General features: G+C 45.4%; 1 protein-coding gene across 8 annotated transcripts in view; it reads right to left on the reverse strand.

Annotated features, from left to right (window-relative positions):
- The window catches only part of TERT (telomerase reverse transcriptase), a 130,674-nt gene that overhangs the window by 13,923 nt on the left and 88,943 nt on the right, over window positions 1–27,808 (reverse strand). For 6 of the 8 annotated variants that reach the window (XM_043508496.1, XM_043508498.1, XM_043508499.1 and 3 more), the window contains one exon: window positions 21,441–21,578. In XM_043508496.1, coding sequence (XP_043364431.1) covers window positions 21,441–21,578 — 138 coding nt within the window. Of the gene's footprint in view, window positions 1–19,519; window positions 19,715–21,440; window positions 21,579–27,808 lie in introns of those variants that run through there. The other 2 variants (XM_043508494.1, XM_043508493.1) reach the window with 2 other exon arrangements.

The raw sequence follows: 27,808 nt of genomic DNA on the forward strand, positions 1-27,808 counted from the left end.
GGGTGGAATTCTTGATCCACTCCTTCCTGCATTAAAACTGCTCCCACATCACGCTCGGATGCATCTGTGGTTACTAGGAACAGTTTGTCAAAGTCTGGAGCCCTTAGTACAGGGTCAGACATGAGTGTTGCTTTAAGCTGGTTAAAGGCCTTCTGACACTCTTCGGTCCACTGAACGGGATTTGGCTGTTTCTTTTTGGTTAGGTCTGTCAGTGGGGTGGCAATTTGGCTGTATTTCGGTACAAATTGTCTGTAATAACCGGTCAAGCCTAAGAAGGATTGAACCTGTTTCTTTGACTTTGGGACAGGCCACGTTTGGATAACATCCACTTTGGCCTGTAGGGGGTTGATAGTTCCTTGACCCACCTGGTGTCCAAGGTAAGTCACTCTGTTTAGGCCTATTTGACACTTCTTAGCCTTAACAGTTAGTCCTGGTTCCCTTATGCGCTCAAAGACTTTTTTGTAGACGTTCCAGGCGTTCTGCCCAGGAATCCAAAAATATGGCCGCATTGTCAAGGTAGGCGACTGCATATTCTCCTAATCCCGCTAGAAGACCATCTACAAGTCTTTGGAAGGTGGCAGGTGCATTCCACAGCCCAAAAGGGAGTACAATAAATTCATACAGCCCGACATGGGTAGTGAAGGCTGACCTTTCCTTGGCAGATTCATCTAGCGGTACCTGCCAGTACTCCTTGGTTAAGTCCAAGGTAGAGATGAACTGGGCCCATCCCAGTTACTCTAACAGTTCATCTGTGCGTGGCATTGGATAGTTGTCGGTGTGAGTTACAGCATTTAACTTACGGTAGTCCACGCAAAAACGTATCTCCCCATCTGGTTTGGGAACTAGAACCACTGGAGATGCCCAAGCACTGCCAGAGGGGCGAATTACACCCATCTGTAACATATCCTGGATCTCCCGTTCTATAGCAGTTTTAGCTTGAGGAGACACCCGGTAAGGTTGGACTTTAATTGCGTGAGCATTACCTGTGTCAATGGAGTGGTATGCCCATTCAGTCAGTCCTGAGGTGGTTGAGAACGTCGGCACGTAGCTAGTGCACAGCTCCTGGATCTGCTGTCGCTGCATACGCCCGAGGGTCATGGAGAGGTTTACCTCTTCCACACCACCAGCACTTTTCCCTTCGTTGTTAACACTGTCAGGCCACTCAGTGGCATCTCCTCCCTGGGAGGAGAACTAACAAACCTTTAATTCTCTGGAATAAAAGGGCTTTAGAGAATTAATATGGTACACCTTAGGCTTTCGGTTGGAGGTGGGGAATGCTATGAGGTAATTAACAGCTCCCAGGCGCTCCTGGACCGTGAATGGCCCTTCCCATGACGCTTCCATTTTATGGGCCTGGAGCACCTTTAAGACCATGACCTGGTCCCCTACTTTGAAGGAATGCTCTCTGGCATGTTTATCATACCAGGCTTTTTGCTCTTTTTGAGCATCCTGTATGTATTCTTTCTCAAGGGCTAGAGAGGTTCGGAGGGTGTTTTGTAGGTTGGTTACAAAGTCCAGAATGTTAGTTCCTGGAGAAGGTGTAAATTCCTCCTATTGCTGCTTCACCAGCGGTGATGGCCCCTTAACCTCATGGCCATAAACAAGTTCAAATGCTGAAAACCCTAAACTAGGATGTGGTACAGCTCTGTAGGCAAAGAGCAACTGCTGCAACACTAGGTCCCAATCATTGGAGTGCTCATTTACGTATCATGGCCCCCAAAGTTCCATTAAACTTCTCCTCCATGCCATTTGTTTGATGGTGGTAAGGAATGGCAACCAAGTGATTTACCCATTGAGCTTCCCAAAGGCTTTCCATATTCCTGCCAGGAAATTAGTTCCTGCATCTGTGAGGATGTCGGAAGCCCAACCTACCCTGGCAAAAATGTCTGCTAGTGCCTGGCACACACTTTTAGCCCTGCTGTTGCTTAGAGCTACTGCTTCCGGCCATTCCGGCAGTATGTTCTGCTTTCCTCTGGGTGTCTTTTTCGGAAAAGGACCCAGAATATCCACAGCTACTCGCTGAAATGGAACTTCAATGATGGGGAGTGGCTGGAGAGGAGCTTTGACCTGGTTTTGGGGGTTTCCCACTTTTTGGCATACCGCACAAGACTGGACATTGGTAGAAACATCCTTGTCCATTCCTTCCCAGTGGAATGACCTCCCCAACTGGTCTTTGGTCCTGTTCACCCCAGTATGGCCACTAGGATGATCGTGGGCTAAGCTCAAGAGCTTGGCCCGGTACTTAGTTAGAACTACCAACTGTCTCTGAGGATGCCAGTCTTCCCGGAGTCCACCAGAAAGAGTATCTTTGTATAAAAGTCCTCTTTCTACAACAAACCTGGATCGATTAGAAGAGCTGAGAGGCGGTGGGTTGCTCCATGTCGCTGTCCAAGCTCTCTGGAGGCTTTCATCTACTTCCTGTTCAGCCTGGAACTGTTCCCTTGATGCTGGAGACATAAGTTCCTCATTGGATTGTGGACCTATGCTTGGTCCCTCTGGAAGTGATGTAGGGGATGGGGCTGTTTCCGTTGACTGTGAACCGCTCTCCACTGGTGCACTATGTTGGGGTTCAGGCTCCGGCTGAGCCTCTTGTGTAGGGTTATCGGCTGCTGCCGGTTCCGGTTTGGTGGGGCCCTCTGGGGTTGGGGTTGCAAGTACTGGATTCAGTGCTGGCAATGGGTCTGGTGCTAGTTGTTCTGCCGGTTCCGGCGCTGTCTGGGTCTCTGGGACTCGATCCACGACTGCTGTTGCAGACATTGGCCTGATGTCCGGGTCCATCACCTCTGACCGGGTCCTGGTAGAAGTTTCCGGAACAGAGCTAGGCGTGACAGCTGGTTTAGTCTGGCTGTGGGTGACCATTCACACCCTCTTGGCTCGCTTCACATGATTGGCCAAGTTTTCCCCCAACAGCATGGGGATGGGATAATCATCATAAACTGCAAAAGTCCACGTTCCTGACCAGCCCTTGTACTGGACAGGCAACTTGGCTGTAAGCAAATTGAAAGAGATGGACTTGAAGGGTTGAATCGTCACTTGGATCTCTGGGTTGATTAAATTGGGTCCACTAAGGAAGCGTGGATAGCTGACACCTGTGCTCTGGTGTCCCTCCACGCGATAACCTCCTTCCAGCCCACACTCACAGTTTCCTTCCGCTCCAAGGGTATCTGGGAGGTATCTGGGCCTGAGGACCTGTGGGGTGATTCCGGTGCAATGAACTGTAATCTGTTGGGGTTCTTGGGGCCGTTTGCCTTTACATGCCCCGGCTCGTTACATTTAAAACATCGTCCAGCTGACGGTTAATGGGGCAAGGTGGGTTGCTGGAGAACGGTGTGGCGGGACGATAAAGTGGCTAGAGGGTTCCTTGGGGGGTAGGTGGGGTCTTGGGCAGCCCCCGGTACTAGGGTGTGGTCTGAGGTTGTCCATTCTGATATCCGCTCCAACTGCGACCAGTTTTTTTCTTTTCTGCCACTTCCACCCATTTGGCTCCAATCTCCCCCGCTTCCATTACAATTTTGGGCTTCCCATCTAGGATGCATCTTTCTATTTTCTCAGGAATACCCTCTAAGAACTGCTCCATTTGGATTAGGAAGGGCAAATCTGCTGGAGATTTAACACTTGCTCCTGATATCCAGGCATCCCAATGTTTCACAATGTGGTAGGCATATCGGGTAAATGACACGTCTGGTTTCCACCTTAGGGCTCTGAACCGCTGACGGGAATGCTCAGGGGTTAGCCCCATTCTGACTCTCACCTTGGTTTTAAACAGTTCATACTGGTTCATGTGTTCCTTCGGCATTTCAGCCGCCACCTCAGCTAAGGGTCCACTGAGCTGCAGCCTCAGCTCTATCATGTATTGGTCTGTAGAGATGCTGTACCCAATGCAGGCCCTTTTGAAGTTTTCTAAGAAGGCCTCGGTATCATTGTCTGCCTTGTAGGTGGGGAACTTTCTGGGATGGGAAGTGGTACCTGGAGAAGGATTGCTAGGGTTTGTTGGTATATTCTGCTGAGCCTTTGCCTTCTCCTCCTCCAGTTCATGCTTCCTCTCTTTTTCCTTCTCCTCCTCCACATGCTTCCTCTCTTTTTCTTTCTCCTAGTGGGATCTTGATTGGTTCCAGCTGTCTCCATTAGCCTGATGGTCTTAATTAGTTAAATGGCATCAGGTGTCTTAATTGGCCTGGAGTAGACTGTTTGCCTATCCAGGGAAACAGGAACATGCTCATCCTGAGGCTGGTATAACTGCCTTCCACCACTCTCTTATAACCCCTATTCCAGCTCCTCACTGATATTTTGTTAAAATTGTGGTTGCACTTTTCCCCTCACCTCCTTATCTATGCACGCCCTGTCCGTGGCCCCACTAAGTCACAGGACCTCCTGGTCAACCTCCTCCTGGCCCTGGCTAAAGTGGACATCTATAAAACCAGGGTGAGGAGGTTGGCCGATGTAGTCTCCTGTGATTGTGGGGCCTATTTCCGATCCTCCATCTGTTCCACGCCTCTGGGCAGAGTTCCTCTGGGCGGCATCCCCTGACTCCCTTGACGCCATCGAGGAGTAGTGGGCGCTGTCCGGGGTTCTCTGTTCGGTGTCCCCGTCCGATTCCCTTCGTTTGACCCTTTGACCGCACTCCTGTCCCTGTTGTTCATTAGTTGTCCCCTGTAATTATTTGGTTTTCCAGGTCCTGTGGACCCCCCTCTTAGGCTGGGGGGGAATCCTTTAGCATTGGGTGGGCTTTGCCCGCCCACTTCCTGGATCCCAATAAGACCACTTTCTTATATCTGTCTGGTCTGAGTCTGTCACACTATGTTACTTAGGGATTTGAAGTTTTTGCCCATAGAGCTATACTAGTACAAAGCCCTCAGTGGACTCATTTATACCAGTAAAAAAGGTGCCTTGTACCAATATACCTTAATCTCCTTTCACACACAGGAATAGCTATATAGGTGTAAGCACATTTATACCAGTATAACTGCATCCACACTAGGATGTGCTGCTTTAACTGTACCAGTACAGTCAAAATGACAGTGCTTTTGTGTTTAGATAAGACCCAAGATATGGTCCCTGACCAGAAGAACTTACAACCTACTGCAAAGAATGATAGTGAGTTTGATGTCAGACTCATGAAACTCATCACATATAGGAGCTGCCAAACATTCATTAGATGGGAACAACTTTTAATCCCTGCTGAGCTGAGCAGGATTCAAAACCAGTGACCTATAATTGAGAGGCCCATTGGCAATGCCCTAATATTAATGCTACACCTGTGAGAATGAGGCTTGCTTTCTGGAAATATATAATAAATATATGTTTATACAAGCAAGTTCTTCCACTCTCTGGAGTAACAGGCAACCCCCACACACTTTCCTCTCAGTATCAAACATACTCTGTTTGCCACATTCTGTTCTTAAAGAGAGTTTTCTCATTAATCAAAATGCAACAGTTAAACACTAACATTCAAATTAACTTCTAAAGAGATTGTTTTGCAACATTGTCAAGGTTCCTTCCCCACTCTGAACTTTAGGGTACAGATGTGGGGACCTGCATTAAAGACCCCCTAAGCTTATTCTTACCAGCTTAGGTTAAAAACTTCTCCAAGATACAAACTTTGCCTTGTCTTTGAACCATATGCTGCCACAACCAAGCATTTTAAACAAAGAACAGGGAAAGAGCCCACTTGGAGACGTCTTCCCCCAAAATATCCCTCCCCCAAGCCCTACACCCCCTTTCCTGGGGAAGACTTGATAAGAATCCTCACCAATTTGTACAGTTGAACATAGACCCAAACCCTTGGATCTTAAGAACATGAAAAAGCAATCAGGTTCTTAAAAGAAGAATTTTAATTAAAGAAAAGGTAAAAGAATCACCTCTGTAAAATCAGGATGGTAAATACCTTACAGGGCAATCAGATTCAAAACACAGAGTTCCTCTAGGCAAAACCTTAAGTAACGAAAAGACACAAAAACAGGAATATACATTCCATCCAGCACAGTTTATTTTACCAGCCATTAAACAAAAGGAAATCTAATGCATTTCTAGCTAGATTACTTACTAACTTAACAGGAGTTGGAAGGCTTGCAATTCTGATCTGTTCCCGGCAAAAGCATCACATAGACAGACAGAACCCTTTGTTCCCCCCCGCTCCAGATTTGAAAGCATCTTGTCCCTCATTGGTCATTTTGGGTCAGGTGCCAGCAAGATTATCTTAGCTTCTTAACCCTTTACAGGTGAAAGGGTTTTGTCTCTGGCCAGGAGGGATTTTATAGCACTGTATACAGAAAGGTGGTTACCCTTCCCTTTATATTTATGACAAAGTCATTGCAACAAATACTCTAGGGTCTTTACACTAACTTTATACAAATATCCTTTTTTCACCCTGTAGCATTCTGTACTCCAAAGCAACATCTTGGCACCCCCATATTCACCATGGTGATATAATTATGATATGTTTTGTACAAAGTATGCCTTGTAAGGTATCATTTTAAAAGTCTCAATCTATTGAATATTAATATCCTGTTGGATTGTATACGCTATTTTTTTATGGGAAGTTATGAAGTTTTGCTGTGTGTGTGTGTTACTGAATTATGTTGTGAAGTTGGAAACACCCACAACTAGCCTTTCAGGTACAACAATGAAAAAGCAAGACAACTTTTGGGGAATCCATATTACAAAGGAATACCCCAGGAACTGTATACAATGGAAACCTCTCAGAGACAGCATGTAGACAATGCAGACTGTTTGACTCACATCATAGCAAAGGATCTTTCCAGCAAGCTGGAAGAAACTATAAAAGGAGGAAGTGACATCATCACTTGGCCTCACTTCCCCCCCCCCCCCCAACTCAACACCTGGAAATACATTTGGAGGACAAAAACTTTGAACTGGGGAGGTGGTCCCAGGCTGGAAAGGAGAATCTCAGCCTGTGTATTCAGGAACTCTCCCATCTATCAAGGTGAAAAACTGCCTGATTTAAATCCTATTTAGTTTATATAACTTAGATTGCAATTTTACTTTCATTTCCTAGTTAACCAACTTTGATCTGTACACTTATTACATATCATCAATTAAAATCTATCTTTTTTTAGTTAATAAATCTGTTTTATAGTTGACCTAAAACAGTGGATTTTGCTTGAAATACATGGGAAATCTGCTCAAGGACAAGAGCTGGTGCATGTCCTCTCCACATTGAGGGAAAGATGGACGGAGTAATAAACACACTGGTCAGGTTTCTGACCAGGGTAAGATGGTACACCTCTGGGGTCCTAGGCTAGGGAGCTCTGGGGAATTGGCTGGAGCCTCTACATTGTTGGTTTATGAGTGGCTAGGAGAAGCATTCGTGTAACGCAGCTGGGTGCATCCCTGCCTGTGGATGTCTGTGTAAGTGTAGTACCTGGAGAGGTTTGAAGCTTGTCACATCATCACAGTGTGAGAGGGAGCCCAGGTTGGTAAGACAGAAAGTTCAGAGGTACCCCAGTTCCAGGTTGTACCCTGGGGAACCTGTCACACACACACTCAATTAAGTGATCAGCAACTTTCAGAATCAGTGCAAACATCTTCCACTTCTGCAAAAGGAATGAGGGGGAAAGCATGATGTTATCCTCTGTGTTGACCAATCCACACAGGGAGACACAACACACACATTATGATTGAGTTGTCCAGCCTTCTCAAAAATACTTGTGTATCAGGATTCCTTTTCTATTCCCAGCTCTTGGATCAGATTGCACTTCAGTGATTACAAACAGGACACAAAAATAATGACTGTTGTACTGGTGGTAAATGGGGACTGAACCCAAGTTCTCTGGATGTAAAAGCATGACATGCTGCCACTTGAAATAAAGAAACATCTGTCTTAGCACAGAAGCAGCAGCAGAGTCATGAACCTCTATATATGGTGCAGTAACTAAGGCCCCAAAGTTATGAGTTATTACTATTTGAGAACTGCCTGGACATCAAGGCAGCTGAAAAAACACAGGACAGAGAGATGAGGGAAAAATACTCAAGATCTAACAGCAAGGTTTCTTCAGACTGTCTGAGGAAACAATGTTTCTGCTGCCTTTCACAAGAATGCACTGTTGGTACAGCTGAAGAAATTTCCTTTTTTCTCTGTCTGTGATTAAATTAATTTAAAAAAAATGATATCAAACATTAAGATACTATATGATGTGTCAGATACCATTCTGGACAATAGGGAACTTAATGGAACCTGATATTGTGATTAAATGAAGTTATACGTATAAAACAGAAGTCAACTATACGTGATACAGCTTTGGGCAAAATACTGTAAACTTTATTGACAGTTTCCCTCATGGGCAATCCTGTTAGGGGGAAAAGGGATTGCATTCAGATTGATTTATTTTAGTTTAGTGACCAAGTGAAGAAGTAAGGCTAATATTTGTAGTCAAGTATGTTTATGCTATCACCTGTGCCAAAAGAGATAGCAAATAATAGGAACTGAAATCAAACTGTGTTTATAAGAACACTTGAGCACAGAGTGAAATAATCAAAAAATTACATTTCTGATTAATAATGCCTGGGGTTAGGATAGGAGTATTGTAAAATAGGAACTTACTCCACTCTATGTTATCTCAGTGGGATGAGAAGCAGCTCATTTCTCACTGCCCTGAGCGTTACCCAGAGGGACAGGCTGGGTGTGATTCCCCACCTGTGGGAAGGGGTGGGACACTGGTACCCCCAGAGGGCTTCTTTCCTCAATATACCTAGCGAGACTATACCAGAAAGGCCTTGCCTAATGGGTCCTAAGAACACTCTGGGATTGGGTTTAAGGCTGCAACCCATTTACTCTCCCTCTTGAGGGACATCACAGCTGCTTGTGAGACCCCAAGACTGAACCTGAACATTTGAGGCTATGGTGAAGGAGCTTCCAAATTGCCTTGCTCTCTCATCACAGTACCTCCTCTCCAATTGCTCCTCTGACCCACGTCAGATCCATCTGTGATGGGGAGTGCTCCCACCCAGTTACTAGATAGATCCCCAATAATTAACATACCCCTACCTGGGGCAGTAGCTTTATCTTTAACTAGTCTGTTAAAAAGGGCACAGAGAAAAACACCAAATCAAATAAAACAGGTTTATCTTTCTCAGAAAAAGCCTAAAAATAGGAGAAAACTTGTTAGCAGGTTTCAAAATATACATAGCATAGTCCATTCATTGTTGTTAAAACAAGGACAACAGAAATGATAAAATTATATAGTTATTCTGGCCTGCTGGAGAACAGACTTGAAGTAATTCTGCATTGTATAAAGGAATGTAAAAACAAGTTTAAAGAGCATCAAAGAATATGGACAGACTTTGTATGAATTATACGAATTTATACACATGTTGATAGAGGAACTGCCACTTGAGCAAGCATAACTACAAAGTTGACCAAGGAATACATTGCTGAGGGGCCCACGCAAAGTGACTTGTGGAGTTAAGTTGCTGACTGGAACAAACTAGGAGGTGGTGTCCAAGATATGTCAGAAGATGATTGTACCAACACCTCTGGCTTAATTTGTCTTATGCAAGCTGGTTTGACAAGATGTGTTGCATAAAAAGACTGGAAAATTCCAACCCCATTTGCAAGAACTTCAAAGGTGATGCCTTGTTCCCTGACTGGATGGTGAGAGAGGACAACTAATTTTGGTCAGACATTTTTGAATCTTCAGAAGAAATATGATCATCATCTGATTGGTCTATGCCAGCACCTCCTAGAAGAGGAACCAAGTTGGACCGCCCAGCAGAAAGGGGATAAAACAGCCTAAGACACCTGGAAGGGAGAAGATTGATGTCCTGGGCCACTCACCGGGGAGTCCTCCTGGTGACATCAGGTACCTAGCTCTGTCTCTTTCTATTTTCTAGCAATTTGGGTTGCCTGCTAGTTCACCAGGAAAAGACCATAATTGTGTTTGTCCTTTGCTCCACTTGTGTTTGCAGAATCAACTCCTGCTGTGAACAATAACTGAGCTGAAAGCTGACGGCTGAGCAAAGAACTGATGATAACTGTGACCCTAAGAACCCTTTAAAGCCAACTGGCAAAGGGTTCACTGTTCTGTAACAGCAACTTCTATCAGGCCTGACAAACTCACTACATCCAACACTTTGTTTTCAAAGTATTTATCCGTAAATAATATTGTGTAGGGTATCAAATGAAAGCTGGTGAACACACTGGTCATTAATATCATTGTGAAATGTATGTATTAACACTATGTGATCAATTATGTATACCTATTGATATTATGCTTTAAACTCTGTAGCCAAACAAAGGGAGAAACAGGTTTCTTCCAGACCGGATGGAAGGTGTCTCTGTCACATGTAAATTAAGCACTGTGAATCAAAAACAACAGGAACTACATTAGCATGTAAAGTTAATAGGCAAAAGAGGTTGACAGGGATGTGAACTCAATATGGCACCAGCACCTATGTCACTCAGGAACACCCTTGGCAGTGCGGGTGATTCATGATCATTGTACATCCTGGTTTGACTGCAAACCTGCAAGCTTTGCAGAAAATGTTTAGGTGAGAGCTGTTTTAAACAAAGGAAGGTAGCCTGTTGAGTTTTAGTTTCTAGAAAGCCTGTTATACTTTTGTTTCATTTGTAACCATTTCTGTTTCCATTATTCTTACTCAACAAACTGGAATCTATGAATCTCTGTTCTTTGTTAATAAACTTATATTTGTTTTCACCATACAGTGCGGTGTTGTTATAAAGGACCTGATCCTAGTTGTAACCTTCCAGTGGTGTGTACGCTGCCTCTTTGAGGGCAGCTGACCTGATAATTAGTGAGAGTTTCCACTGATGGGGCTGCACACTACAGGAGGACACTTCTGGAGAGTTTGGGGACTGAGAAACATCCAGTGTTAATCTGCAAGGCAAAGTAAGGGCTGGCAAAGTTCTGGGGAGTTTTTTTGGATAACTAACTGACTCTGAGTGTCAGAGAACTGACACACAGTTAAGCACCAGCAAGTCTCTCTCTAGCTGAGGCAGGGGGTTAAGATGATGACATATGTTTCTGTACACCCCATAAAAGTGTCACAGTAATACACAGACTCTCTTTTGTGTGACGAACCAAATCAATCAGTTGACCATTTCCTGAAACTGGGTACCCAATAAGTAAGAAAGAGTACATACTTGTGTATATACTTTAAAGATTGTCACAGAATTGCAGTGTGTGTCCTTGTTTTGTAACAGGCTCCAATCAAGATTGTTGTAAAGTAGCTTTGAAACTGAACAAGTTACTGTTGTTGTCATAACCATATAGCTAAGGGTAGCCTAAAATTCCTCCTTACCTGTAAAGAGTTAAGAAGCTCAAATAACCTGGTTGGCACCTGACCGAAAGCACCAAAGAGGAAAGAAGATACTTTCAAATCTTGCCGGGGGGAGGCTTTGTTGTGTGTGTTCTCTTGGGAAGCAGAGAAGCATCAGGTCAGAAAACTCCTCCTCCTATAAACCATCCTAAAAGTCTCTCATATTACAAAAATTGTAAGTAAAAGCCAGGCAAGGCGTGTTAGATTATCTTTTGTTTTGCTAGTGAATTTTTCCTTTGCTGGAAGGAGGTTTATTCCTGTTTTTTGTAACTTTGAAACTAAGCCTAGAAGAAGTTCTGCTATGTTTTTGAATCTTTTCTTATCCTGTAAAGTTATTTTTCATCCTGATTTTACAGAGGTGATTTTTACCTTTTCTTTTTTTAAATAAAATCCTCCTTTTAAGAACCTGACTGATTTCTCTATTGTCGTAAGACCCAGGGGTTTGGGTCTGTGATCACTTTGTAACTAATTGGTTAGGATATTATTCTCACACCTCCCCAGGAAAGGGGGTGTAAGGGGAATATTTTTGGGGAATAAGAACTCCAAGTGGTCCTTTCCCTAATTAATTGTTAAATCACTTGATGGTGGCAGCGTACCGTCCAAGGGCAAGAATTTGTGCCTTGGGGAACTTTTAACCTAAGCTGATAGAAATAAGCTTAGCAGGTCTTTCATGCAGGTCCCCAAATCTGTACCCTAGAGTTCAGAATGGGGAGGGAACCCTGACAGTTGTTAACTAAAAAAGCATGACATTATACATGTATCTACCATAGTTAATGGTTTCATGCAGCCTTTCAAGTTCTAGGTCCATACAGACATAAAACAGACCAAGTGTACAAACCTCTTGAACTGTACTTAGTCTATACAGTCTGTCATAAATGTAGCGGGTTTTGTTTGATAGGAGTACTAGACAGACCTTGGGGCTGCTGTAATTTGTGGGGAAGTACGTCAAAAAGGTAGACTATTATAGATTGATTAGGAAGGAGACATTGGTGAATTGGCCTGTAAGTAATTTACCATGTCTTATGCTTTAGTTTTGGATTGCTTTTCCCCCTCTGTTGTGTTAACAACCTCATAATAGACAATCAATTGGCACAAGTGAAGATCTATTCTGAAAGACTCAATCAAAAATCTAAACAATGTCACCCTCTCAAGATAGTGATTGAATATAAGTGTTATTTTCTATTCCAGTTGTGTTATTTGATTCTAAAACCCTGAATGGTTATATCAACTAATTTTCTAGTTTATACAAAATCATATTCCAATGCTATTTTTGTCTTCTTATATCTGTGGCAAATGGCCGGTGCTATTATGGTGGGTCCCTCACTATCCCTTGGAATGCTCTGACTTGCTTTTTGCGGACCAGTCGGGGCCAATCCTGTATTGCCTCTACTTTGTTCTATTGAGGTTTCACCAAGCCCCTTTCTACTACATACCCAAGGTATCTGGCCTGAGCTAATCCTACCTTGCAATTGGGAGGGTTGGCACTGAGGCCAGCCTGTCTAAGGGCTTCTACATTTCCAAGGTGTGTCTCCCAGTCAGGGCTACGGATGACTATGTTGTCTAAATAGGCAATGGCATGCTTGGACTGGGGTTGTAGTAATTTGTCCATTAGTCATTAGAATGTTGCGGGCCCCCCGAAAGTGAGGACAGTATATTGGAAGAGGCTGTTGGGTGTAGAGAAGGCAGTCTTCTCCTTGGCATCCTCGGCCAGGGGGATTTGCCAATAGCCTTTGGTCAAGTCCAGGGTGGTCAGATATCAGGCCTTGCTTAACTGATCAACTAGCTCATCGATGCATGGTATTGGGTAGGCATCGAATTGGGATATTTTGTTCAACTTCCGGAATTCGTTAGAAAACCTCCTCACCTCCATCCTAATTTCTTCCCTTTTGTCCTCCGGTACTTGGTATGGCTTTATTGTTACCCTTGCTCCAGGGCAGGTGATGATATGGTGTTGGACTGTTGTCATACGGCATAGCTGCATGGAAAACACGTCTTGGTTCCGCTGGATCATATCAATGATCTCTGTTCATGGTTCCAGGGTTAGTTCAGAGGATATTCTCACCTGCCCTTGTGGGCCATCTGTCTGGGCTGGAGCTCCCTGGCATGTCTCTTGGTCATGCCAGGGTTTCAGTAAGTTAACATAGTAGACTTGCTCTGGCCTTCGGCGGTCTTGGTTTCTTTACCTTATAGTCCACCTCCCCAATGGCTTCCACCATCTCATATGGCCATACCAGCACCCATTCTCCTAGCTGAAATCTCCATGCTTTTGCCTGGCAGTTGTAATAGGTCCACTGGGACTCTGTGCTTTCTCTAAATGCTCTCATACTATGGGGGTCACTCGGACTATTCGCTCTCTCATCTATGCCACGTGCTCATGACATTCTTCCCTGGGTTGGGCTGTTCTTCCCAGTCCTCCTTGGCAATATCTAATATGCTGCGTGAGTGGCCTCCGTGTAGTAGCTTGAAGGGGGAGAATCCAGTAGACGCCTGGGGGACCTCCCATAACACAAACATCAAGCACGGTAGAAGAGTATCCCAGTCTTTTCAGTCTTGTGCCACCACCTTCTGGATCATGCTTTTGAGGGTACAATTGAATTGCTTGACCAGGCCATTTGTTTGAGGATGACAGATTGAGATATGCAAGGCCTGGATGCGGAGTAAGATACATAAGTCCCTCATTAATTTTGACATGAAGGGAATTCCTTTGTTGTTCAGGATCTCCTTAGGGATGCCCACTCTAGTGAAAACCTGGAGCAGTCGTTTTGCTATTGCCTTGGCCATGGGGCTTCTTAAGAGAACGGCTTCTGGGTATCATGTGGCGTAGTCAAGGATGATGAGTTTGCCTTGGTGGCCCCGGGCCGATCTTTCTAGCAGGCCCACTAGGTCCATGGCTATCCTTTTGAGAGGGACTTCAATAACAAGCAAGGGCACCAAGGGGCCTGTAAATGAGGTCGGGAGCTGTGCAACTGGCATTCTGGGCAAGAGGCACAATAGCGCTGGACTTCTGCCTGTACTCCCAGACAGTAAAACTTCCTTAGGACTCTATCCAGAGTCTTATCTATTCCTAGGTGTCCCCCAAATAAATGGCTGTGAGCTAACTCTAACATTGCCCTTGTGTGCTTCCGTGGTACTAAGAACTGCTCTATCATTTCCCCCTGTATCTGAGCTACAACAGTGCAACAGATTGCATTTGACCACGTAGTATAGCCCTGGGCCTTTGGGTTTCCCCTCTATGGGCACGCCATTTACCTCCACCATTTCCTCCCTCACATTTGCATATAGCGGGTCATAGGCTTGGTCCTTCCCAAAATTCTCGTGTATTGGCGGTATTGATAGTCTGGGGCCTCAGGGTTAGGACTGGCTTCTTGGTCCATTGTGCCTCATCTCCTGAGGTCTGGAACACTTCACGGGCTGCCAGCAGTCTCTCTATGAGGGTGACTAACTCATTATAGGTGGAAGGCTCATTCTGGCCAACCCAGGCTCAGAGGCCCAAGGGTAGCCCCCTCATATACCAGTCCAGCACCAGGAGCTCCATCATTTACTCAGAGCTGAGGGCCTCAGGGTGCAGCCACTTCTGGGTCAGGTGGATTAGGTCAAACAGTTGCAACCAGGGTGCTTTATCCTCACTATACTGCCACTCATGGAACCTCTGAGCTTGCAGCACCATCATTAATCCGGATCTGGCCAGGATCTCTGGTTTCAGCTGTGGTAGTCTGGCGCAGCCTCCCTGGCCATATCGCAGTAGGCCTCCTGGGCTTCCCCATGCAGGAACAGGGTGAGGATGCCAGACCACTGATCTCGGGTCCAGTCCTCCCACAGGGCTGCCCTCTCGAAAGCCAAGAGGTATGTCTCCACATCATCCTCCCACATCATTTTCTGCAGGCAGTTGCTGACCTGTACAGTCCCGGCTCAGCTCCACAAGGGCCTTCACCTGGTTCACCACTTCATGCAGCACGGTGCTGTCCTGGCTCATCAGCAGGCAATTGGTCTCCTGTTCCAGCCATACCACCTCCTGCTGAGCAGCTGCTTGGACTAGGGTAGCCTCCTGTTGGGCTGCTGTGGCTTGCACTAGTGCCTTGACCACGTCATCCATTTTGGGGACAGAATGGTTTTGACTCACCCTGGATTAAGTTCGCAGTACGAAATCCCACTCCTCACACCACATGTGGCAAATGGCTGGTGCTATTACAGTGGGTCCTGCGCTTTCCCTTCATGTGATGGGTCAGGGCAGCGCCTCTGTTCTTGGGCATCGAGGGCTCCACTCGTACCCTGGTGGGAAAGAGAAGAAGAGCAGGAACAGACCTGGGTCTGTCGCCTACTCAGGGTCCCAGCTCCTTCAGCTTCATGGGCTTCCTGTCCTCTCCCCCCTAGGGCAGGGTTTCCCTCAGTCATCTGTGCCTGGGAAATCCCTCTGCTCTGCCTTTCCTGGTACTGTGATCTTCTGGTTAACAACAGTACTCCTCCAAACTACAGTCAGCTCTCCTTTCCGCCTCCTTGTCTGACTGAAGCAGGGGTTTTTATTAGGTCTCTGGCAGGGCCTTAATTGGCTCCAGGTGCTCTAATTAACTTGTAGTAACCTCTCAGTCCACAGGAAATAAGGTTCTGATCATCCTGGGGCTTATATCTCTCCCATCTATCACTCAATTTCTTTACTCCACCCCTGACGAGATTAGCGCTGAAATCGGCTTTGCCGGGTTGAATTTGGGGTCCTGTGGATGCAATTCGATGGTAATGGCCTCCGGGAGCTATCCTAGAGTGCTCAGTTGTAACCACTCTGGACAGTGCTCTCAACCTGGATGCACTGGACAAGTATACAGGAAAAGGCCCGCAGACTTTTGAATCTCATTTCCTGTTTGACCAGCGTAGCGAGCTCACCTGCATAGGTCACCATGCAGAACTCATCAGCACAGGAGACCATGCAGTCCAAGAATTGCCAAAGAGCTCCAGCATGGACCAAATGGGAGGTACGGGATCTGATCGCTGTATGGGGAGATGAATCCGTGCTGGCAGAACTCAGTTCAAAAAGACGAAATGCCAAAATCTTTGAAAAAAAAAAAATCTCCAATGGCATGAAGGACAGAGGCTATAACAGGGACCCGCAGCAGTACTGCGTGAAAATTAAGGAGCTCAGGCAAGCCTGCCAAAAAAACAGAGAGGAAAACAGCTGCTCCGGTTCAGAACCCAAGACATGCTGCTTCTATGATGAGCTGCATGCCATTCTAGGGGGGTGCAGCCACCATTACCCCAACCCTGTGCTTTGACTCCATCCAAGGAGTGGGAGGCAACACAGAAGCGGGTTTTGGGGGCGAGGAAGATGATGATGATGATGATGAGGTTGTAGATAGCTCACAGCAAGAAAGCAGACAAACCGGTTTCCCCAACATCCAGGATCTGTTTATCACCCTTGACCTGGACCCAGTACCCCCTGAACCCACCCAAGGCAGGCTCCCAGATCCTGAAGGCGGAGAAGGGACCTCTGGTGAGCGTACCTTTGTAAATATTATACATGGTTTAAAAGCAAGCGTGTTTAATGATTAATTTGCCCTGGCATTCACAGCCAGTACAGCTACTGGAAAAGTCTGTTAACGTGTCTGGAGATGGAGCAGAAATCCTCCAGGGACATCTCCATAAAGCTCTCCTGGATGTACTCCCAAAGCCTTTGCAAAAGGTTTCTGGGGAGGGGAGCCTTATTCCGTCCTCCATGGTAGGATACTTTACCACGCCAGGCCAGTAGCATGTAGTTAGGAATCATTGCAGAACAAAGCATTGCAGTGTATAGTCCCATTGTTTGCTGGCATTCAAACACCATCCGTTCTTTATCTCTCTGTGTTACCCTCAGGAGAGTAATATCGTTCATGGTCATCTGGTTGAAATAGGGTGGTTTTAGTAAGTGGACATTCAGAGGTGCCCGTTCCTGCTCGGCTGTTTGCCTGTGGCTGAACAGAAATCTTCCCCGCTGTTAGCCACGCGGTGTGGGGACGGGTGAAGCAATCATCCCAGAGAATTGTGTGTGTGTGGGGGGGGGGGGGGGTTAGCTGGGTTTCTGCTGCACGTGAACCCGCAAACCACAGCCCCTCCTTTTAAATTGCCAACCCATTTTTAATGGCCAACCCAACAGCTACTTCGTATGGGAAATGAGGGCACTGCTATTTGAAACCATTTCCACATGTTATGAAGGTTAAAGAAGCCAAAAGACTGTTGCTTACCATGGCTGCCTGCAAGCTGAAATCTGTTGCCAGGCCCTGTGTGAGTGATCTCTCACACCAAACCGGCATACCCTCAGTAAGAGGCAAAATACGACCTTGTAATGAAAGCACATGAGCTATATAATGTTAACAGCAAGGTTTACCGTGAAAGAGAGTGTACTCATTGTTCTATACAATGTGTCTTCTTAACTACCACTCTCCCTTTTTTTTTCCTTCCACCAGCTGCATATGTTTCTCCTTCCCAGAGGCTAGCGAAGATTAGAAGGCAAAAAAACGCCCTCGTGATTCAATGTTCTCTGACCTCATGCTGTCCTCCCACACTGACAGAGCACAGGAAAATACGTGGAGGCAGACAATTTCAGAGTGCAGGAAAACACAATATGACAGCGAGGAGAGGTGGCGGGCTGAAGATGGTAGGTGGCGTCAGCTTGCTGAAAGAAGGCAGGAGTCAATGCTCAGGCTGCTGGAGGATCAAACTCATATGCTCCAGCGTATGGTTGAGCTGCAGGAAAGGCAGCAGGAGCACAGACTGCCGCTACAGCCCCTGTGTAACCAATCGCCCTCCTCCCCAAGTTCCATTGCCTCCTCACCCAGACGCCCAAGAACACGATGGGGGGGCCTCTAGCCACCCAGCCATTCCACCCCAGAGGATTGTCCAAGCAACAGAAGGCTGGCATTCAATAAATTTAAAGTGCTGTGTGACCATGTCCTTCCCTCCTCCACCACCCCTCCCAGGCTACCTTGGCAGTTATCCCCCTATTTGTGTGATGAATAAATAAAGAATGCATGAATGTGAAGCAACAATGACTTTATTGCCTCTGCAAGTGGTGACCGAAGTGGGGAGGGGAGGGTGCTTAGCTTACACGAAAGTAGAGAGAACCCGGGAGGGGGTTTCCATCAAGGAGAAACAAACAGAACTTTCACACCATAGCCTGGCCATTCCTGAAACTGGTTTTCAAAGCTTCTCTGATGCACACCGCGCCCTCCTGTACTCTTCTAACCGCCCTGGTGTCTGGCTGCGCATAATCAGTGGCCAGGCAATTTGCCTCAACCTCCCATCCTGCCATAAAGGTCTCCCCCTTACTCTCACAGATATTGTGGAATGCACAGCAAGCAGTAATAACAATGGGATTATTGGTTTTGCTGAGGTCTAACTGAGTCCGTAAACTATGCCAGCGTGTTTTTAAACGCCAAAATGCACATTCTACCACCATTCTGCACTTGCTCAGCCTATAATTGAACAGTTCCTGACTACTGTCCAGGCTGCCTGTGTATGACTTCATGAGCCATGGCATTAAGGGGTAGGCTGGGTCCCCAAGGAAAACTATAGGCATTCCAACATCCCCAACAGTTATTTTCTGGTCTGGAAAGTAAGTCCCTTGCTGCAGCTTTTGAAACAGACCAGAGTTCCTGAAGATGTGAACATCATGTACCTTTTCCGGCCATCCCATGTTGATGCTGGTGAAACGTCCCTTGTGATCCACCAGTGCTTGCAGCACCATTGGAAAGTACCTCTTGCGGTTTATGTACTCGCTGCCTTGGTGCTCTGGTCCCAAGATAGGAATATGCATTCTGTCTATGGCCCCACCACAGTTAGGGAATCCCATTGCAGCAAAGCCATCCACTATGACCTACACATTTCCCAGGGTCACTACCCTTGATATCAGCAGCTCAGTGATAGCATTGGCTACTGGCATCACAGCAGCCCCCACAGTAGATTTGCCCACTCCAAATTGATTCCCGACTGACCGGTAGATGTCTGGCATTGCAAGCTTCCACAGGTCTATCGCCACTCGCTTCTCAACTGTGAGGGCTGCTCTCATCTTGGTATTCTTGTGCCTCAGGGCAGGGGAAAGCAAGCCACAAAGTTCCACGAAAGTGCCCTTACGCATGCAAAAGTTTCGCAGCCACTAGAAATCATCCCAGACCTGCAACACTATGCAGTCCCACCACTCTGTGCTTGTTTCCCGGGCCCAGAATCGGCGTTCCATGCCATGAACCTGCCCAAATGACACCATGATGTGCACACTGCAGAGGCCTGTACTTTGTGAGAAGTCTATGTCCAGTTCCTCATCACTCTTGTCACCACGCTGCAGTTGCCTCCTCCTCACCTAGTTTCACTTTTCTTGCAGGTTATAGTCCTGCATATCCTGCTGGATAATGGGCACGGTGTTTAGAGTGCTCATAACTGCTACGGTGCTATAGCGTCTGCGCTGAAAAAAGGCGCGAAACGATTGTCTGCCGTTGCTCTGATGGAGGGAGGGACAACTGACAACATGGCTTACAGGGAATTAAAATCAACAAAGGGGGTGGCTTTGCATCAAGGAGAAACAGAATGGCCCCCTCAAGGATAGAACTCAAAACCCTGGGTTTAGCAGGCCATTGCTTTCACGGAGGGAGGGAGAAAGGGAGGAGAAAATGAATACACAACAAATCTGGTCTATTTCTTGTTTTGATCCACATCATCTATCTTTATACGTATGTTGGCAGCAGATGGTGCAGTATGACTGCTAGCCATCGTCATCTCCTGGCTGCTCATTAGAAGTCGGTGCAGGACTGAATCGCCATGAGACGAAACTTCAAAGGAAAATGACCTGGCTGAGGTCACTCCCATGTTTGCCAAGGCGCCCCTGACCGACCTCACCGAGGTCGGCTAAAAGAGCACCCAGGAGTACGGCGACAATGGCTACCAGTCATACTGTATGGTCTGCTGCCAAAAGGCAATGAGCTGCTGCTGTGTAGCAATGCAGTACCGCATCTGCCAGCACCCAGGAGACATACAGTGACAGTTAGCTGAGCAGGCTCCATGTTTGCCATGGTATGGCGTCTGCACGGGTAACTCAGGAAAAAAGGCACGAAACGACTATCTGCCGTTGCTTTCATGGAGGAGGGAGGGAAGGGGGGGGCCTGAAGATAGGTACCCAGAACCACCCGCGACAATGTTTTTGCCCCATCAGGCATTGGGATTTCTACCCAGAATTCAAATGGGCGGTGGAGACTGCGGGAACTGGGATAGCTACCCATAGTGCAATGCTCCCGAAGTCGACGTTGCCTCGGTACTGTGGATGCACTCTGCCAAGTAAATGCACTTAGAGCATTTGTGTGGGGACACACACACACAATCGACTGTATAAAAACGCTTTCTACAAAACCATCTTCTATAAGTTCAACCTAATTTCAGAGTGTAGACATAGCCTAAGAAAGGTGGTATGTGTAATCAGTTAAGCAGTTGTTTAAATTAAGGTTTGCTTCATATCCTATCTTTCTTGCAGTGGTCTATCTGCTACAGTGTGACAGAGCCACAATGTGTTAGTGTAGGTTACAGAAGCATCTAAATTTGCCATGTTTTTTTCTGAAAGATTGTGGAAAATGGATGTGCCTTGATCCTATTATATTAGGGTCCTGGGTTCTATAGCGGAACAGATCTTGTGTACCTCTGAACATGCTTGTATTTAAAACATTACGAAGTTTAAAACAAAAGCAAAAAAAAAAAAAGAAAATAAGTAAAATAAAACTGAATGGAAGAGCTCTAGAACCTTGACTATGGCAATCATGCTGAGTATATACAATATAAATGGCGCAATGATGATTTTCTGTTAAAACTAGTGGTTCCCAATGTCAATGCCAAGAGTTTATGTTCTTGGAGGATATTTTAAGTGTCGGTTATGTATTTTTGGGGTAGTAATCAGAGCATTTAAATCTCAGCTCATTTAATAGGCAGAGAATTTCTATATCCATATTTGGCTAATATAAGTTAAAGAATTAATTTACATAAACTTTTAATAAGTATCACATAATAGAAATGACAATTATTTAACTAGAGCAGGGCTGCAGGCAATGGTGAAAAATTATACCATTTTTGTTTACATGTGCATAAGCAGATTTGAATATGTTATCTATATTTCAAAAGTTTCGCTTTCAACATTACTCTGTACTTACATATTTTTAGGGACCTAAGAAGGCACTTGTAGACAACTTTGTGGTTTGTCAGTTTGATAATGAAAGCATGATAGCAAAGCCATTCTGCTGCTTCAGAAGGAAATAGCCCAGAAGCCCCTTTGGTGCCTAAAGCAATCCCTGAAATGAAACAAACACAGTTTTACCAAAAGCTGATTAGCATTCAAGGATGAGCAGCAAATCCCTCTCCCTCCAATCACCTGAATATATAAGCACTTCAAATTTGAATGGATTTTTTTCTTATAAAACCCATGAGAGCAAGGAAGTTGTGCCCTCATTTTTCAGATGAGGAACTGAGGCACAGAGATATTCAATGATTTGTCCCAAGTCACATAGGAAATGTTCAGCAAAACTGGGAACTAGTTAACCACAAGATCATTTCCCTCTTCATAACTCATGAATAAAAGCTCTGACTGGTGGGGATGGGAGAAGTTAAAAAACAAATGAAAAATTTACATCTTTAGTAAGTGAAAGTTTAAAAAATTAACACATTGGGTATGATTCTCATCCCTACTCCACATCTTTTATGCCAGGAAAAAGGACCAAAATGGAATCTTCTTCCTTCCAAACTATCTTGGAGAGAATTCCTCTGGTACAGATTCTGCAGAAGACAGCTGTAAGGCTCTCTTCCAAGGACCTTCTCACAAGTTCCTGCATGACGACGGGAGGGTTGTGGTAGGGGAGGACCACAGCACACACTGCTATCACAGACAGGACAGTCCAGGGAGGTTTCTATAGCTTACATACACTATCTAAGCGGGCTAGCAGCCCAGAATCAAGAAGGTGCAAAGATGTCTAAAAGCCATTTTTTCCCCATTGGCCTTGGACTGCAAATTATATGCTCCACCACGTAGAAGCACAACAATGGAATCTCTCACCCATTGTGTGTGATTATGTTGTGATATTATATGACGACAATTAACAGAAAATAATACTTGGTTAAAATGAACATGTAAAGAAATAATTTATGAAAAATGAAAGTGTCAACTCTTTTACTAAATAGAAAAAAAGACTGTAGGTTACTATTATTGGATTGACTAGAAAAAATGTCATGCAGATTTCCGGAATCACTCTGTCTTCTCTAGACCACAGTAACACAGTAAATTAGAGCAAAAGATATGTTGGTAAAGTGTTCATTAATTTGAAAAATTCAGATTAAGAACTACTTCAAGACAAAGGAGGAATGCATGAAAAAAAGTCAGTAATAGGTTATAGAATCTCTCTATAGTTAGTTTCTGGATTTAATTTTCTCTTGTATTTTTCTTCTTTGCACAATACCTTGTGTATATTATTTCTACAGTACTACAGATGTGTATAGCCCTTATTTTATAGAAAGTAAAAAAATGTCAGACCTATACCACACACAAATTGAGCTATTGGAGGAAAAGGAACAACAAAGGTCCTGATCAGGAGATATGCTGCTTGTTATATATGCAGTCTTACTTCCTATATACACACACCTTTTAAAATATGCAGGTTAAATATATTTTAATTTAGGCAAAGTAGAATGATGTCCAGAGTAGCAGTCAGCAACAGAAAGCTAATGGGGGTGGGATCTGAAGAAACGAACATGAGGATGTTCCAGACATAAGGGGCTGCATAAGAAAAGGTGCACAGCTGTTTATGGAAAGGAGAAGACAAAAACAGCATTAAAGAGCACTGAATGGCAAAATATTTGTGTAAATAATAATAAGGTAACCACAAAATATAAGATTTCACTAGAAGCAGTACTGTGCAGCCCTGAATAAGAAGTCTGAATTTAATATTAATTCTCGTGAAATAATTCTTGGGAAACTGTCAAGGTTCCTTCCCCATTCTGAACTCTAGGGTATAGATGTAGGGACCTGCATGAAAACCTCCTAAGCTTACTTTTACCAGCTTAGGTTAAAACTTCCCCAAGGTACAAACTATTTTACCCTTTGCCCTTGGACTTCCACTGCCACCACCAAACGTTCAACTGGGTTTATTGGGAAAACATTGTTTGGGAACGTCTTTCCCCCCAAAATCCTCACCAAAACCTCACACCCCCCTGCTTGGGGAAGGCTTGATAAAAATCCTCACCAATTTGCATAGGTGACCATAGACCCAAACCGTTGGATCTTAAGAACAATGAAAAAAAGCATTCAATTTCTTACAAGAAGAATTTTAATATACAAAAAGGTAAAAAGAATCACCTCTGTAAAATCAGGATGGTAAATACCTTACATGGTAATTAGATTCAAAACACAGAGCATCCCTCTAGACAAAACCTTAAGTTACAAGAAAGACACAAAGACAAGAATATTCATTCTATTCAGCACAGTCTAATTTCTCAGCCATTTAAAGATATCATAATCTAACGCATATCTAGCTAGATTACTTACTAAGTTCTAAGACTCCATTCCTGTTCTGTCCCCGGCAAAAGCATCACACAGACAGACCCTTCGTTTTTCCCTCCCTCCAGCTTTGAAAGTATCTTATCTCCCCATTGGTCATTGTGGTCAGGTGCCAGTGAAGTTATCCTAGCTTCTTGACCCTTTACAGTGAAAGGCTTTTTCCTCTGGCCTGGAGAGATTTTAAAGGTGTTTACCCTTCCCTTTATATTTATGACAGAAACCAATGAAGGGACTAAAGGAGGGAAAATAAAATAGTTGCAGAGAAGGGTAAAAATTGCTTTTGACTGCATCCTGTCAAAAGGACTTGAGCAGACACAAGGTGAGATTTTAGGAGGCCAAGAAGGAGAAGGTACAGTAGCCAAGGCAAGAGATGATCAAAGCATGGACCAAGGTTTTGGTAATGGGGATGGAGGTGAAGGGACAGAATTTCACAATATGAGAAAAGAATTAGTAACAGCAGGATGTACAATCTGAATGGAAAAGGAAGTGAGAAGAACAACACAAAGGTTGTGAGCTTGGATGACCAGAAAAATGGTCGGAAGGATAATAATAATAATAAAGGAAAGGAAAGGAGAAGGTTTTTATGGTAGGGTAGAACAAGAAATTTCATTTTTAATATGTTGGGTTTGAGTTAGTGGCTGAACATATAGTAACAGAAATGGGAGGAAATGGAAGCTTCTGCTTGAGGCTCCAAGAGGAGCAGCAGAGGAGGGTGTCATCAATAAGAAGTTATGAGAGTGTATGAGCTCATCCACAGAGGGGAGAGCGGTGACCAAGGAATGTGCTCGAAGGGACATCACCAGAGAGTAAATGAGGGGAGAAGCAACCAAATAAGAAAATGAAGGAGTGATAGAAGAGGCAGGAGGAAGACATCTCAAGCAAAGAACAAATAATCAATCTTACCTGGTATCTTAATATAAACCAACCCTTCCCCTGCTGCATTCTCTCCTCAAGCCCTACTGCCTCTCAAATACCTCCTCTTTCCCATCCCATAGTGCCCCAAGATGCCATTGTGTAACTCCACTTCCCACATTTGCAGTCTGCAGTTTCCTCACCCTTCATTGTCTACCTCAAGCAGAAGCTATAGCAGAGACCAAAGTGAGCAGTTGATTGGGACTCTGTTACTGTGCCTGGTCTGAGAGTAGATCAGGTACAGTAAGCTAAGTCATTCAGCCCTGGTCTACACTAGGCGCTGAGGTAGAATTTAGCAGTGTTAAATCGATGTAACCCTGCACCCGTCCACATGATGAAACCCTTTTTTTCGACTTAAAGTGCTCTTAAAATCGATTTCCTTACTCCACCCCCGACAAGGGGATTAGCACTGAAATCGGTTTTGCTGGGTCAAATTTGGGGTACTATGGATGCAATTAGATGGTATTAGCTTCCGGGAGCTATCCCAGAGTGCTCCATTGTGACCGCTCTGGACAGCACTCTCAACTCAGATGCTCTGACCAGGTAGACAGGAAAAGGCCCGCGAACTTTTGAATTTCAATTTCCTGTTTGGCCAGTGTGGCAAGCTGCAGGTGACCATGCAGAGCTCATCAGCAGAGGTGACCATGATGGAGTCCCAGAATCGCAAAAGAGCTCCAGCATGGACCGAATGGGAGGTACGGGATCTGATCACTGTATGGGGAGAGGAATCTGTGCTATCAGAACTAACTGAACTATCAAAACATTCCAGTTTTCGAAATGCCAAAACATTTGTGAAAATTTCCCAGGGCAAGAAGGACAGAGGCCATAACAAGGACCTGAAGCAGTGCCGCGTGAAACTTAAGGAGCTGAGGCAAGCCTCCCAGAAAACCAGAGAGGCGAACGGCCGCTCTGGGTCAGAGCCCCAAACATGCCGCTTCTATGATGAGCTGCATGCCATTTTAGGGGGTTCAGCCACCACTACCCCAGCTGTGTTGTTTGACTCCTTCAATGGAGACAGAGGCAACACGGAAGCAGGTTTTGGGGACGAGGAAGACGATGATGAGGATGTTGTAGACAGCTCACAGCAAACAAGCGGAGAAACCGGTTTTCCCGACAGCCAGGAACTCTTTCTCACCCTGGACCTGGAGCCAGTACCCCTGAACCCACCCAAGGCTGCCTCCCGGACCCACCAGGCAGAGAAGGGACCTCTGGTGAGTGCACCTTTTAAAATACTATATAAGGTTTAAAAGCCAGCATGTTTAATGATTAATTTGCCCTAGCATTCGTGGCTTTCCTGGATATACTCCCAAAGCCTTTGCAAAAGGTTTCTGGGGAGGGCAGCCTTATTCCATCCACCATGGTAGGACACTTTACCACTCCAGGCCAGTAGCATGTACTCAGGAATCACTGTAGAACAAAGCATTGCAGTGTATGTTTGCTGGCGTTCAAACAATATCCGTTCTTTATCTCTGTATTATCCTCAGGAGAGTGATATCATTCATGGTCACCTGGTTGAAATAGGGTGCTTTTCTTAAGGGGACATTCAGAGGTGCCCGTTCCTGCTGGGCGGTTTGCCTATGGCTGAACAGAAATGTTCCCCGCTGTTAACCACGCGGTGGGGGGAGGCAAAATGCGACCTTGTAACCAAAGCACATGTGCTATGTATGTAATGTTAACAGCAAGGTTTACCGTGGAATAGTGTACCCATTGTTCTATAAAATGTGACTTTTCAAATACCACTGTCCCTTTTTTTTTCTCTCCACCAGCTGCATGTGTTTCAAGGATCACAGGATTTTCTCCTTCCCAGAGGCTAGCGAAGATTAGAAGGCGAAAAAAACGCACTCGTGATTAAATGTTCTCTGAGCTCATGCTGTCCTCCCACACTGACAGAGCACAGACGAATGCATGGAGGCAGACAATGTCAGAGTGCCGGAAAGCACAAAATGACCGGGAGGAGAGGTGGCGGGCTGAAGAGAGGGCTGAATCTGAAAGGTGGCAGCAGCGTGATAAGAGGAGGCAGGATTCAATGCTGAGGCTGCTGGAGGATCAAACTAATATGATCCAGCATATGGTTGAGCTGCAGGAAAGGCAGCAGGAGCACAGACCGCCGCTACAGCCCCTGTGTAACCACCCGCCCTCCTCCCCAAGTTCCATAGCCTCCTCACCCAGATGCCCAAGAACGTGGTGGGGGGGCCTCCGGCTACCCAGCCACTCCACCTCAGAGGATTGCCCAAGTAACAGAAGGCTGGCATTCAATAAGTTTTAAACTTTTAAAGTGCTATATGGCCTTGTCCTTCCCTCCTCCATCACCCCTCCTGGGCTACCTTGGTAATTATCCCCTATTTGTGTGATGAATTAATAAAGAATGCAAGAATGTGAAGCAACAATGACTTTATTGCCTCTGCAAGCAGTGATCGAAGGGAGGTGGGGAGGGTAGTTAGCTTACAGGGAAGTAGAGTGAACCAAGCGGCGGGGGGGTTTCATCAAGGAGAAACAAACAGAACGTTCACACCGTAGCCTGGCCAGTCATGAAACTGGTTTTCAAAGCTTCTCTGATGCACCCCGCACCCTCCTGTGCTCTTCTAACCGCCCTGGTGTCTGGCTGTGCATAACCAGCAGCCAGGCGATTTGCCTCAACCTCCCACCTTGCCATAAACGTCTCCCCCTTACTCTCACAGGTATTGTGGAGCGCACAGCAAGCAGTAATAACAATGGGAATATTGGTTTCGCTGAGGTCTAACTGAGTCACTAAACTGTGCCAGCGCGCTTTTAAATGTCCAAATGCACATTCTACCACCATTCTGCACTTGCTCAGCCTATAGTTGAACAGCTCCTGACTACTGTCCAGGCTGCCTGTGTATGACTTCATGAGCCATGGCATTAAGGGGTAGGCTGGGTCCCCAAGGAGAACTATAGGCATTCCAACATTCCCAACAGTTATTTTCTGGTCTGGAAAGTAAGTCCCTTGCTGCAGCTTTTGAAACATACCAGAGTTCCTGAAGATGCGAGCATCATGTACCTTTCCCGGCCATCCCATGTTGATGCTGGTGAAACATCCCTTGT

Source organism: Dermochelys coriacea, chromosome 2 (genome assembly GCF_009764565.3).
Source record: "Dermochelys coriacea isolate rDerCor1 chromosome 2, rDerCor1.pri.v4, whole genome shotgun sequence".
In the NCBI taxonomy this organism is placed as follows: Eukaryota; Metazoa; Chordata; order Testudines; family Dermochelyidae; genus Dermochelys; species Dermochelys coriacea.